Source organism: Phocoena phocoena, chromosome 6 (assembly GCF_963924675.1).
Source record: "Phocoena phocoena chromosome 6, mPhoPho1.1, whole genome shotgun sequence".
In the NCBI taxonomy this organism is placed as follows: domain Eukaryota; kingdom Metazoa; phylum Chordata; class Mammalia; order Artiodactyla; family Phocoenidae; genus Phocoena; species Phocoena phocoena.
Window position 1 is genome coordinate 91450751 of NC_089224.1, and position 15183 is coordinate 91465933.

Consider the following 15183-nt stretch of genomic DNA (forward strand, 5'->3'; position numbering starts at 1 on the left):
TGGACAAAATGGGAAATAACCTGCAAACTGAAACATACTCCTAAGTTTTCAACAGCAATAAAACAAAATGGTTATTACTGACCCACCAGACCAGTGGTTCTTCGCCAAGGGAGAATGCTTCAGAATCAACAGGCTACTGTACAGCACAGGGATCTCTACTCAGTACTCTGTAATGACCTATATGGGAAAAGAATCTAAAGAAGAGTGGATGTATGTATAACTCATTCACTTTGCTGTACACCTGAAACTAATGCAACACTGTAAATCAACTATACTCCAATAAAAAGAAAAAAGAAAAGCAACAGGAAAGTCTGCTAAAAATGCAGGTTCCTGGACTGTCTGTGTGTCTCTCTCATTTGGGACCTTGATGCCGGTGCACGTGGCAGATAGTAGATCTATAAACGTGGAGTGCCACGCTTATATTTCTTTTACTTCACAGGTTAGTTTTACTGCACATGTCTGTTGAAATACACTGCCACACCAAGTCTGTGAGCTTCTTGAATGCAGACTTACTTTCCTTTGTATTACTAGCTCCTAGCACAGCATGGAACAGCCCATACTTGCTCTCAATGACAACATTCCATGAGTGAATATGCAAATGTATGGGTATCATGCAAAACCATATACAGTTGATCCTTGACCAACACGGGTTTGAACCGTGCAGGTCCACTTATACACAGATTTTTTTCAATAAATATAGTATCTGTATTTTTATTTTCCAGATCTTTAAATTAACTAAGTGTGGGGAAAAGTTTTTGTTCGATGAGAGATCACAACATGTGGAATCAAAAGAACTAGGATTTGGGCTTCCCTGGTGGCGCAGTGGTTGAGAGTCCGCCTGCTGACGCAGGGGACACGGGTTCGTGCCCCAGTCTGGGAGGATCTCACATGCCGCGGAGCGGCTGGGCCTGTGAGCCACGGCCACTGGGCCTGCGCGTCCGGAGCCTGTGCTCCGCAACGGGAGAGGCCACAACAGTGAGAGGCCCGCGTACTGCAAAAAAAAAAAAAAAAAAAAAAAAAAAAAAAAAAAAAAAAGAACTAGGAGTTGAATTCTGATTCTACCCGAACTGTTTCAGCTTCCTGCCCTTGGGTGAGTCATTTATCAATTCCTTTGTTTCTGAGGCAGAGACAGGAGCTCACAGATTTTTGACTGCATGGGGGAGTCAGTGTCCCTAACCCTGACATGGTTCAAGGGTCAACTGACTATCTATAAAGTACATAATTCAACACAGGCGAAATCTACCACTTGAAAATCTAAAAGATCATCACTACCCTGTTTCACGTTACAGGTTCTCATGTTAAGTTCCTAATAGGTAGTAAACCAAGTTTAACCATTTGCACGAGATTCGAAACAAACATTCACTGGTCAATGAGGTCTGTCTATAATGGTCAGCCTTTAATTTGCTATGGCAGACAACACAGACTAGCTCACACAACACCTCGTTCTAGTGTGCTTTCTTGTGCCCTAGAGACTGGAAAGCTAAGGATTGTATTTCTTGGACTCCTTTGCAGCTACAGTTCCACATGTGATACAGCAGAACACTTGTGCAGGCACGCCTGTGCAGACTTGGAAGCCCTAAGTGACTCACTGTAACTTGGAAGCTCTCATGTCAAATACAGTCATATGGTTTTTCTGCAGGTACTTAGCAGAAGTTCCAGAGGTTCTGCTGTCTGATCTCCAACTTTGTGGCAAGCAGCAGCAGCTGTGGCAATTCTGCTCAAACAGTCCTTTGGCATCGTTGAGCATTTCTCCTGGTTGCATTGCTTCTGCATGTCAGATCCAAGCTTAACTGTCTGGTCCTTCCAAAAATTCTGTATGTACAAATTCTTTATACTAACCAATACCTCTTTCTATTTAGACTAGCTGGCATGGATTCCACTGTCCAACTGAGAATGCTGAGTGTTCTCAGTCACCAAATCATACGTACGCCCACACTCATGCAGCTGGGACCTCTGGGTAGGCCAATATTCAACGTGACAACATAAAGCTCTGCCAAGCCAATGAAAAGAGCCATGACCTTCGGAAGGTCAACGAATTACAGCTTCAGATAAACTCTGCACACCCAACAAATTCAAGGCTGGCCATCTCCTAGAGGTAAGCAGGCCAGGGGTCTGAGATGGCTCTTCGGTAGCCTCAGCCATCAGGATCAAGCATGCTCATCTTGCTCAGTCATATCCTATCCCTCCTCTAATAAATGCCTCTGTAACCTGAAAGAGGTTTAATTTTTAGGCAATCCAAGAGAAACTCAAACTCATGATCTGGAAAGAGAGCATAAGCTAGATATCTGGATTGGAACCTATTCTCCTGGCCTAGGTATCTAAGGTGCTTTTTTGATGCCAGTAAGAAAACAAGGGCTGACAGAAAAACACAGTGTCTTTCATGTCTTACATGTTTCCATAACTTACTGTACTGAATGCTGGGGATAAAAACACAGACCCTGCCCCCATGGAGCTGAGTGGAAGAGACAGATACGAATTAAAGAACCACACAGATAAACGAATGTATACAAATTGTGATGACTGCTATAAAGGAAGAATACTGGGTATTTTATGAGCTCCTAACAGAAGATATCTGACTTAGTCTGGAGAATCAGGAAAGACTTCTCTTTAAGAAGTAAAAATGGGGACTTCCTGGGCAGTCCAATGGTTAAGACACCACCCTTCCAATGCAGGGGGCGTGGGAACTAAGATGCCACATGCCATGAGGAGTGGCCAAAAATAAATAAATAAATAAAATAGGGTTTTATTAAAAAAACAGAAAGTTTCCCAAATGATTCTTAAAAAAAAAAAAAAGAAGTATAAATGAAGCTGACATATAAAGAATGAGGAGGAATTAACCAAAGGAAGGTAAGTAATAATATTTTGGATGATGGAAGCAAATAGGAAGGCTGTAAGTGAAGAAACTGGTATGTTAAAGACAGTGAAAGGTCAGTGTGTTTGGAGCACAGTAGGAAGCTGGTATCAAATAAACAAAGGCTGGAGATGGTAAGCCAGATGATGCAAGTCACAGAAGACCATACTAAGGACTTCAGTCTTTATCCCAAAAGGAGTAGGAAAGCACTGAAGAGTTTTAAATAGGATAATTTTTTTTACTGAAATGTTATTGAGATAATTGTAACATCACATGCAGTTGTAAGAAATAATACAGAGAAATCCTGTGTACCTTTTATCCTGTCCCCACCACCCCGCAATGCTAATATCTTTCAAAACTGCAGTACGCTACCACAATCAGAGTATCAGCATGGATACAAGATACAGAACAGTTTCATCACTGCAAAGATCTCATGTTGCCCTTTTATGACCACATCTCCCCACTCTGTAAATAAATAATCAGTTTTGAGATATAAAAAGATCATTCCTACTGTTTGGTCAAGAACAGATTAGAGAAGACCAAGAGTAGGTAGAGGGAGATAAGTTATTGCAGTATTACAGGCAAGACATGATGACAGCATGGTCTGCAGTGGTTAACAGGAAAGATGTTGGGAAAGCGGCTGCATTTAAGAGACATGGAGTAGTCAAAGTGGACCAGACTTGGTGACAAAACAATAAACGGTTCAACGATGACCCCCAAGTTTCCAGATTATGATCAGACAGAGAACATGTAGGGGAAATGGATGAAGATTTTGGGTATACTGAAGTTCTTTTTAGACTTCCAAATAGAAATTTAAACACAAACTGATTACATCAGAGACCAGAGAGGTCTTAGGTTCCTGTGTGCCCACAAGAGATTTCTTGGGGTCCACTCAAGAGAAAAGGTTGGGAACACCTAATGACTAATGGCCTGGGACAGCACAGTAAGGTGGGGAAGGGGGAGGCTTCCAATCAAAACTCAAAGGGCTTCCCTGGTGGCGCAGTGGTTGGGAGTCCGCCAGCCGACGCAGAGGACGCGAGTTCGTGCCCCGGTCCGGGAAGATCCCACATGCCGCGGAGTGGCTGGGCCCGTGAGCTGTGGCCGCTGAGCCTGCGCATCCGGAGCCTGTGCTCCACAACGGGAGAGGCCACAACAGTGAGAGGCCCGCGTACCGCAAAAAAAAAAAAAACTCAAAGAAACAAAGTATTCTCTCATATAAGAGTAAAGACTAGTTCAGGGTCCTCAATTACTAAACCTACCTCTTCACAAGTAATTTAATGAAGTGGTAACTTATCCTTGAGAGAGTCAGAGAAAGAAGTCCCCTGATGGTTAGGTAGCTCCAAAATAATAAGATCATTTTATAGCTCCTCAAATACGGGCTTTCAGTTTGGCTGCATTTTGGCTTATACTTCTCAACTCCCACTGAGCGTTCATTCATTCACCACACAGGTGACTAGGCTATGTTGCTGGGATGAGAGACTAAGTTAAGACCCTAGTCTCAAGCTCAGTCTAATACTTAAACTATCAGTTATGATTCAGTATGTTAAGAGCTAATGTAGATGTAAGTGTAGAATATTTGGGGAGCACCGAGGATAGAAACCTAACCCATGCCTGGGAGAACAGAGAAGAGTTTCCAAAGGGGCTATCTGACAAGAATGGTAAAAGATGCCATCCTTTAAATCCATTTAAGCAAGTTAGATAAAGAAGACAGAACAAGTTTAGCTTGGGGAGAAAGGAAGAGGCTGGTATCTTAGAGGACAGAGGTAGAAAAGTTTTCCAGAAAGACAAAAAAGCAGGTGTAAAGACACAAAGGCAAGAAAAAGCAGAGCGTGCTGTTCAAAGAGCTCTAGGAAGTCGAATAAGGATGAAACACAGGGTACAATGGTAAGAGTGGAGAGACAGGAGGATACAGAGGGAGAATGGGACCAGAGAGAATGGCACCTGTGCTCATACTTACTAGGCACAGGGGCAGTACAATTCAGTGGCTGGAATCACAGGTGAGGAAACAAGAATGCCCAGGTTCAAATCTCAGGTCTACTTCTTACTAGTTGGGTGACCACAGGCAGGTTACTTAGGATCTAGATGCCTTAGTCTCCTCAAGTGTAAAATGCAGCATACAGAAATTCCGATCTCACGTGAGGATTAAGTGAAACAATACATATAAAATGCTTAGAACAATGCCTGCTGTGTAGGACTCAACAGAAGTTAGCTCAATAAATGATATTATTATCACCATCACCTTTATCAAAACTGTTGGCTTTGACAGGATAAACTATAAGCACAAGCCACTAGCACTCCTACACTATTTGCCTGTACCTCTCATCCCCTCCCTGCTCTGTACTACAGCCGGTTTCCCTAAGCCTTATCCTTACATTTTTAGATCTCCCCTCAGAGCTATGCGAAACATCTTACATACAGTCATCACTGAAAGACCTGAGGAAAAGTTAAGATCAACAGATTAAATCTTCACAACTACGGTTTAAAAACTTTCTCCAACTTGCTGATATCACTAAAATATACAATAAATATTTAATAAGTCTTAGCTAAATCAATGAAAACTACACAGTATCATCCTAGTTAATACACAAATGATTCAGCAAATTTTCAGAATGCCTGAAACTTCACAAAGCAACGAAAGGAACAGCACACAGAAAAAATCAAGAGAGTATTTGAAAATTACGGATATAAGATTTGGCAACTGCTCTTACTCATCAAACAGATATGTACTTGAATGACTTCTGTACTTCAAAAACCCCAAGGCTTTGGGCAGAGAGATGATCAACTAGACAGAAGAATGCCAGGACCCGGAATCTAGGCAGACTCATGGTACTGGGAAAAAAGCCCCAGCTAAAAATAGGCACATAGACAAGGGAACATAATCTTGGGAGCCAAGAACTATAAACAAAGAAAGGAAAGAACATCCAAGGTTTCAAGAGTCAATCTACCCAGGGAAAGGGCCAGTATTTTTTTTTTTTTTTTCTGGTACACGGGCCTCTCACTGTTGTGGCCTCTCCCGTTGCGGAGCACAGGCTCCAGATGCACAGGCTCAGCGGTCATGGCTCACGGGCCCAGCCGCTCCACGGCATGTGGGATCCCCCCGGACCGGGGCACGAACCCGTGTCCCCTGCGTCGGCAGGCGGACTCTCAACCACTGCGCCACCAGGGAAGCCCGGGCCAGTATTAACTGGAGGGCCAAACAGCAGGAATCCACATATGTCCAAATAAGCAGACCACTGACATTAGCAGCCTAGCACCAGGGGACAGAAACTCATACCCTGGTATAAGAAATAGATCACATGTTCAGATAATATCTGTTGATATGGCTAAGTCAACAATGGGCAAAATAATTTTTTTTTAATAATAGAGGGAAACATATTTTGAAGCCAGTCTAGATAAGGAGATACTTGATCTACTTTGTTCTCTTTCACAGGAACAGTTGAAGTTACCAGGAACACACCCAAAGATGCTTATTGGAAGGAGGCCCTTTACATCAAGTAAAATCTCCCCAGCATGTAAAGTTCCCTTTGAAGAAGGCTTCTGTTTCCATTACTAATGTGGAAAATACATCTCCTCCTCAACAGCTTCTAGTATCACTTCACTGTACTACTGGTCAGTAACAGGGGTCTGGATATGGACCACTAGGAGTTTCTCTAGGTCTATTTAACTGACAGCGGCAGAATTGGGGAATGACAGACAAGCAGTAAGAAATTTTACTTTGCGCTTTTTCTTCCTCCAATTTGGGCTTAACTGGACCAAACTTGTTCATTCATATCACATGCTATCCCAAACAATTAAGACAAGATGAAGCCTTCCTCACCAAGGTATTTCTGATCACTCATAAACAATTACCAATGTTAAGAGGATCAGGCCCAGGTGTAATTGCCTGTACTTCTCATCCTGGGTGTCCTGGCTATTAAAGATACATCTGACACTTGTTTGCCTAGCTTTAGAAGAAGCACTTCTCATACTCATAGTAAACGGCTCTCTGAGTCTAAGTTCCTTCACCTGTAAAACAAGTATAATACTAATCTCACTGGTATACTATGAAAATTAAATGAGATAGCATGTTTTAAGAGTCCTCCAAGGCCTCATGCGTAGGGGGGACCAACAATGCTTATGTTCTTCCTTTCTCACAGGCCCGGGGAACACACCAAAGCTGGATTCCAGGTTTCTGCCAAGTTAAGACTTCTGGGGCCCGGGAGGCAGAGAAGCTGGGTGCTGTGCTTGTGGTAAGCCACCGGGGCCAACATGAAGACTGAAGGAGCTGACAACTACAACTGAGTGCAAGACGGATCCACAGGGCTTCCCTGGTGGCGCAGGGGTTAAGAATCCGCCTGCCAGTGCAGGGGACACGGTTCGATCCCTGGTCCAGGAAGATCCCGCATGCCGCGGAGCAGTTAAGCCCGTGAGCCACAACTACTGAGCCTGCGCTCTAGAGCCCACAAGCCACAACTACTGAGCCCATGCACCACAGCTACTGAAGCCTGCGTACCTAGAGCCCGTGCTCCGCAACAAGAGAAGCCACCGCAGTGAGAAGCCCGCGCACCGCAACAAAGAGTAGTAGCCCCTGCTCGCCGCAACTAGAAAAAGCCCGTGTGCAGCAACAAAGACCCAGCACAGCCAGAAACAATAAATAAAATAAAATAATAAAATAAATTTATTAAAAAAAAAAGACACATCAGCAGTTGATACTTTTTCAGGATGGCTGATGCTTGTCAAAGAGCCTGGTGAAAGGAAAGAACACTGGACGTAGGTTAGAGTCAAGGACGTAAGCTTAAATTTTAGCTCCACCAGTCACCTGTGGGATTGTGGGCAAGTCAGTTAACCTGTTATTAAATGTCTTCATCTGCAAAATGGAGAAATCTACTTTACAAGGTTGTGGGGGGAATGTTTTGTTTGTGGATTAAAAAAGATAGTACACTTAAAAGCATGGTAGACACTTAACATTTTTCCCTACATTAACTTGAGGTTCCAGGAAATACCAAGTAAGAGTTCCTAGGGTCTAAGAACTGAGTAAGGTCCCTGGGTTCAGAAAGAACCACTGAAACTAACTCAGCAATGATACATAAGAAGTTTTCTGGATCTAGGAACTAAACAAATTCATGCTTTGAAGTATGATGACATCCAAAGGATTAATTCTGTGCATCCAGCAAACCACAGATTGTAAAAAAGCAAAAGATTCAAAGCTCATAGAGAAAGACATAGAGAAAGATGCCTACACAAGACTAGGTTACAAGAGCAGTCCTACAATGGGACAGTGGAGGTGACAAGGAAGGAATAAATGCACACAATGCCATGGCAGTACACTGAAGCATTCCCGTGCCTAACTATATTACAGTGACATCTACAGGAGGGAATTGACAATAAAAAAGGGAAAGGTTGTCCCAATATGGCTTGAGTTCTGCTGCCTAAAAGAAACAAGGTACTAGGGGCAACAGGAAAAAAATATTCAGAAATTTAGAAAAAAAATGCTTAAACAAATTTATTTTATGATGAGGATTATCTATACTAGAAGTCCATAAAAAGATTCTAAATCAAGAAAAACCTATTCTGAAGTAGGCTGGAATAGGAGTAAACAAAACAAGGAAAACCAACATTTCCAAATCTGCTCTCAATATTTATTCTGTGTCTCTATGACTTCCTTTCTTGTAATAGTCTGGAATACAAATACCAGAAATCTGGGTTGCATGCCAACACACCACTATCCTGGGCTTATGGGGAATAATAATCAAACACAGTCTTCTTTTTCCCCAAGCTCAATACTTGGTCTTAGAACTCCTGTCCTCACGGCTCCCTAGGCTGCCATCGCCAGCTGACTAGAATTTATACCCAAGAGAAAATCCATCTGAAACCCCTGGTTTAGACCTACTTTATTCATATACTTGCAGTAAAGTACTTACTTAGCCCTGGACAAAAGCAGTCAAAAGGACAAAACTGTCCTCAAAATATTAAAAATAGAACTACCATATGATCCAGCCAATTCCATTTTAGGATATATATCTGAAGAAAACAAGAACACTGACTCGAAAAGACATATGTACCCCCATGGTCACTGTAGCATTACTTACAATAGCCAAGATACAGAAACACCCTAAGGGTCCACTGATGTGTATACACACACACACATACATATATATATATACACACATACACACATGCGTGCGCGTGCACACACACACACACACACAGGAATATTATTCAGCCATAAAAAAGAATGAAGTCTTGTCACTTGCAGCAACATGGTGGACCTCAAGGGTATTATGCTAAGTAAAAAGGGTCAGAGAAAGACAAATACTGTATGATCTCACTTATATGTGGAATCTTAAAACAAACAGCAGCTCAAAGATACAGAGAACAGACGGAGGGCTGCCAGAACTGGTGGTGGGGGTGGGATAAATGAGTGAAGGGAGTCAAAGGCACAAACTTCCGGTTATAAAATAAACAAGTCCCAGGGATGTAATGTGCAGCATGGTAAGCTATTGTTAATAACACTTTATTATAGACTTGAAAGTTGTTAAGAGAGTAGGTCTTAAGAGGTCTCATCACAAGAAGAAAGTTTTTTGGTAACTGTGTAAGGTGACAGATGTTAACTAGACTTATTCTGGTGATATATACAAACATGGAACCATTATGTTGTACACCTGAAACCAATATAATGATATATGTCAAATATACCTCAATTGAAAAAAAGAAAAAAAAGAGAGAGAGAGAGAATGCCAGAAGAAAAAAAAAAAGGAGAAAACTGTCCTGGGATGAGGGGTGAAGGATAAGCAGAGCTGTCTGAACCACTACTATTAGGGGAAAGGGGAAAAGAAAGAGACAAAGCTTACCAGAGGAACAAGTGGAAACCACCAAGCTTTCTACAGTAGTTGCCAAAACAGGAACTTTACTTCTACTGGTTCGATATATAACCACACAGTCTAACAGATTGTGACCAGAAAGAGAGGCTGAGCAAAGAAAACTTAGAAAGACAGCAAAATATAAAATAAAATCTTTTTTATTTTCTACTCTCAGATAAGTAATTAAAGTTTCTTTGTTTCAGATAGTTATTATAAAATTCTAAACAAATATTTATGAATACAAGATGTCTTGGGGCTTCCCTGGTGGCGCAGTGGTTGAGAGTCCACCTGCCGATGCAGGGGACACGGGTTTGTGCCCCAGTCCGGGAAGATCCCACATGCCGCAGAGAGGCTGGGCCCGTGAGCCATGGCCGCTGAGTCCGCGCGTCCGGAGCCTGTGCTCGGCAGCGGGAGAGGCCACAACAGTGAGAGCCCCGCGTAACGCAAAAAAAAAAAAAAAAAAAAAAAAAAAAAAGATGTCTTACGACTGTCAGACACTACTCATCTACCAAATAAAATAATAAACAGCAACTTAATTTTAAAAAACTTCTGTAATGTAGCTATACACATACACGGAAGTGCCACAAATAGCCCTGTGATTAGCATGAAAAGGAGATGTGAAAAATAACATTGCAGAAGTATATTCATGGACATAGAAAGGTGCTCGTGACATAAGTTTAAAATGCAGTTTACAAAACAATTTCACTATGATCCAGTTTTCTTGTGTCTTAAAAAGTCCAAAGGCATAAAAGTCATTAGTTAACATTTTGGTATAATCTGTGGGCAGTGGGATTTTTAATGATTTTTCTTTTCTTCTTTTTGTTTCTCTCTATTTTCTAACTTAACTGTAACACACTGGTATTTGAGAACTTTTTTTTTCCTCTAAAAAATCTTCTGCAATTAGTAATTTGCTCTTGTAGTTTATTTATAACTATCAGAAAGAAGCAAGGGACAAATGTCAATTACTGTGTGCTATTCAAACCTACCTCTCTGCTCACAGCCATTCCCACGTGGCTGGCTAACTAGAAGTCCAGTCTGATGATCTCAGAACAGTGACTATATCTGCCCCTGCATCCCACCCCACCACAACCCCCGTACAACTCATTAGAAACCTGTATGTTTAACAAAGCACTCTGGATAAAGGCCACGTGCAACCAGGGTACCTCAAAAACAATCTTTAAAAAAAAGATTATTTTAAAAGGTTAAAATAATCTTTTAAAGAATAACCTTTAAAATAATCTTTAAAAAATAATCTTTTAAAGAAGACTAATCTTTATTCAACATTGTAGTGGAAGTTTCAGCCAGAGCAATCAGGCAAGATAAGAAATAAAAGGCACCCAGATGAGAAAGTAAGAAAACTATCTCCATTTGCAGAGACATGATCTTATATATGCAAAATCCTAAAGAAGCCACAGAAACTATTAAAGCTATTAAACAAATTCAGCAAAGTTCCAGGATACAAGATCTATAGGGGTAAATATTCATGACTTTGGATTTGGCAATGGTTTGTTACGTGGGACACAACACATGGAAATTAAAATACTTCTGATTAACCAATGTATCAAAGAAGAAATCAAAAGAGAAATCAAACAGTATATGATTCAAAGAAAATGGAAACACAACATATCAAAATCTATGGGAAGGGGCTTCCCTGGTGGCGCAGTGGTTGGGAGTCCGCCTGCTAATGCAGGGGACACGGGTTCGAGCCCTGGTCTGGGAAGATCCCACATGCTGCGGAGCAACTAGGCCCATGAGCCACAACTACTGAGCCTGCGCATCTGGAGCCTGTGCTCTGCAACAAGAGAGGCCGCGACAGTGAGAGGCCCGCGCACTGCGATGAAGAGTGGCCCCCGCTTGCCACAACTAGAGAAAGCCCTCGCACAGAAACGAAGACCCAACAGCCAAAAATAAATAAATAAACAAATATGGGGTCCCACTGCTGGGCATATACCCTGAGAAAACCAAAATTCAAAAAGAGTCATGTACCACAGTGTTCGTTGCAGCTGTATTTATAATAGTCAGGACATGGAAGCAACCTAAGTGCCCATCGACAGATGAATGGATAAAGAAGATGTGGCACATATATACAATGGAATATTACTCAGCCATAAATAGAAATGAAATTGAATTATTTGTAGTGAGGTGGATGGACCTAGAGTCTGTCATATAGAGTGAAGTAAGTCAGAAAGAAAAAGACAAATACTGTATGCTAACACATATATATGGAATTTAAGAAAAAAAAAGTCATGAAGAATCTAGGGGTAAGACAGGAATAAAGACGCAGACCTACTGGAGAACGGACTTGAGGTTATGGGGAGGGGGAAGGGTGAGCTGTGACAGGGCGAGAGAGAGTCGTGGACATATACACACTAACAAACGTAGTAAAGTAGATAGCTAGTGGGAAGCAGCCGCATGGCACAGGGATATTGGCTCGGTGCTTTGTGACAGCCTGGAGGGGTGGGATAGGGAGGGTGGGAGGGAGGGAGACGCAAGAGGGAAGACATGTGGGAACATATGTATATGTATAACTGATTCACTTTGTTATAAAGCAGAAACTAACACACCATTGTAAAGCAATTATACCCCAATAAAGATGTTAAAAAATAAATCAAAATCCAAAAAAAAACAAAAAACAAAAAACCTATGGGATGCAAAAGCACTTCTAAGAGGGCAGTTTATAGCAATAAATACCTTCATTAAGAAAAAAGAAAGATCTCAAATAAATAACCTAACTTTATGTAGCTGCTTAATGGGCACAGCACTTTCCTTTAGGGTGATGAAGATGTCTTGGAACTAGATGGAAGTAATGGATGCACAACACTGTGAATGTACTAAATGCCACTTTAAAATGGTTAATGGGGGCTTCCCTGGTGGCGCAGTGGTTGAGAGTCCGCCTGCCGATGCAGGGGACACAGGTTCGTGCCCCGGTCTGGGAGGATCCCACATGCCGCGGAGCGGCTGGGCCCGTGAGCCATGGCCGCTGAGCCTGCGCGTCTGGAGCGTGTGCTCCGCAACGGGAGAGGCCACAACAGTGAGAGGCTCGCGTACCGCAAAAAAAAAAAAAAAGGTTAATGATTAATTTTATGTTATATGAATTAAACCTCAATTAAAAATGCAAAAAAGGGGGGTGGAAATGGTCTAACCATCTAAAATATTTGAAAGAAATTTATTTTCTGTTCAGAAAATACCACCAATTTAAAGCAGTTCATCATAGTATGTTTTTTAAATAAAGTTATTCTCCCAAATACTTCTTAAGAGTAACATTAAAAGAATGCCGTATTTCTTACCAGAAGACTCTTTTCCATTCTGTTTTTCATAGAGGGTGCCCACAGATATCAGGAAAACAATAACCAGGAATACCGGAATTCTCCATGAGCCAGCCAAGGATGCTGCAAATTATTAAGAATTAACATCTTTAGTGAAATAAAAATCTAGCACTTGTCTTTAAAAGACTCAGTTTAGTAGACTGACAGAACAATTTGGCAAATATGTTAATAACAGAATTGTTTTACAGGGAAAAAATTTTTTAAAAGGCAACTGAAACCTCAATTCAGGGCTCCTCTCAGGAAGTCCAGCCCTGCTCTCAGAGGCCCTGGTCTAAAGGATTGGGTATGTGCCAGCTTACCTTTAAGAGGCTTGTATCACCTGAAGAATCAAGTCCATTCTAAAGCATATCCAGTGTTGAAGACCATCAAACCCCCTGTTTAATCCCCGAATGACCTGCATCAGGCACAGAACTTTAAGTCATGGTGCCTGACTTGATTTCCCAGAAATACCACTGGGTGTGAACTCTACCTCTCAAGAAAGGGTGGAATGGCCCACAAGAGCACGGCAAAAAGCTTTAATGTATCCTCAGTGTACAGAGCAAAAATGCTAACAAGTGGCCAAGGATCAAAAGCCTCTGCATTTCCCTGAGTTGGTCTACAGCCTTACGAACATACCTGCCTGCCTCCCTCCTCTACTCTACCTTCCCCAAATTCGAAATGAGTCCCATCAGACATTAGGGGATCTTGTTGAGAAACTCCTTTAGCATTCCAAGTCAGCAGAGCTAGAAAGTAATGCTTTGTTCCATATCAGACTCTAAGCAAAGACATACTTTCAACCAACTCTGGTTTTTATTTTATTTTTAACAATAAGTAGCTCTAAAAACTACTACTAATAGGCTACCTACTGCTCTAGGTTACTGAATTTCGTTTTTAAATTAGAACTTGATGTTTCCATATAGTTAAGACTTGGAGGTAAATGAGTCCCTGAAAAATCACTCTACAACATCCTGGCAGCCACTCAGCTAACAGTGAAGAGTCTCAAATAACGGGGAACTCATTACTCTGAGCAGCTCTGACACTGATCATCCTTATGTTGACCAGAGACTTGCCTCTCTGAAGCTGCTCGTTGCTCTGACAACTCTCCCAAATGGCTACAGAGATCTGTTTAAACCCCTCTTTCACAATCCTTCAAATACCTGAAACCGCCTTCCATATTTGGTATCTTCCTCACCTCTACCTCCTCCCCACCCCTGCAGCCCCAGTGCCCTTCTCTTATGGAGAGTAAACATCTCTGGTTCCCTTAAGAGTTTCTCTCACATGATTTTGAGCACCTCTTATCATCCTTGACTGCTTAGCTGTATCCTCCCTAAGTAAGACACTCAGAAACAGCCATGAACGTCCAAGTGTGCTCTACTTTATAAGATATATTTATTTTTAAAAGACCTTTTTGAAAATGAACACTCCATATAATTAAAAGTAGATATTTTAAAGTACAATATTTTCATTCAAGATTAATGAAAGATTAAGGCAGAATATTCTGAAGGATTATTTTAAAGAATTTTAAACGCAACACATAAAACTTCAAAAAATTCACTTTGATTCACACGGTCAGCCTCTGCTGACCTTAAGCTAGACTTTCTTAGAAAAAGGGACCCACCTAAATGAAAAAGCAACATAATCCAGACAGGAATTGAAACTGCTCTCAAGTAGCGTTCAGTGCTTGCATTCCACTTGAATGAAACAGTCAACACATAGCCAACTACCAAGGTCCAGATCTTAAATAAATGAAATATAGACACAGTTGTAAAATATTTACACATGCAATAAACATACAATTATACAAAACTTGCAAGCATCTACATAGCATGAGAGCTGTGGATACAACACAGATGACGGTTGGTGGTGCTAAAGGGAGTGTGCATAGGTTTTCCTCCTCTGCTTAGATAAATCAAGTTTGGAAATAAACACGTTTGAAATCCCATGCAGTGATATTATTTAAATATCTTTAACAAAAAATACATAAATATAGTTTTAATTTAAGATATGTTAAAGTTCAAAAACTATTATATGCATAAAGATACTTACGATAAAATATTCAATTTTTAAGCCATGGATTTAAATTAAGCGCTTCACCTTGTGGAATTCTTAAAGTTTTCTCTGTAGATTAATATTTACAAAAGAAAAGAAAAAACAAGAGCGAATTCCCTGGTGGTACACTGGTTAGGAC

The 15183-nt window shown here is 41.2% G+C and overlaps 1 protein-coding gene across 1 annotated transcript in view; it reads right to left on the bottom strand.

Moving 5' to 3' along the window:
• Positions 1–15183, bottom strand: part of TMEM245 (transmembrane protein 245) — a 91729-nt gene that overhangs the window by 67089 nt on the left and 9457 nt on the right. Inside the window, exons 2-3 of the mRNA XM_065879930.1 lie at positions 14614–14731; positions 12978–13079 (exon numbers count right to left, since the gene is read on the bottom strand). Of these exons, the coding sequence (XP_065736002.1) occupies positions 12978–13079; positions 14614–14731 (220 nt within the window). The remainder of the gene's footprint in view (positions 1–12977; positions 13080–14613; positions 14732–15183) is intronic.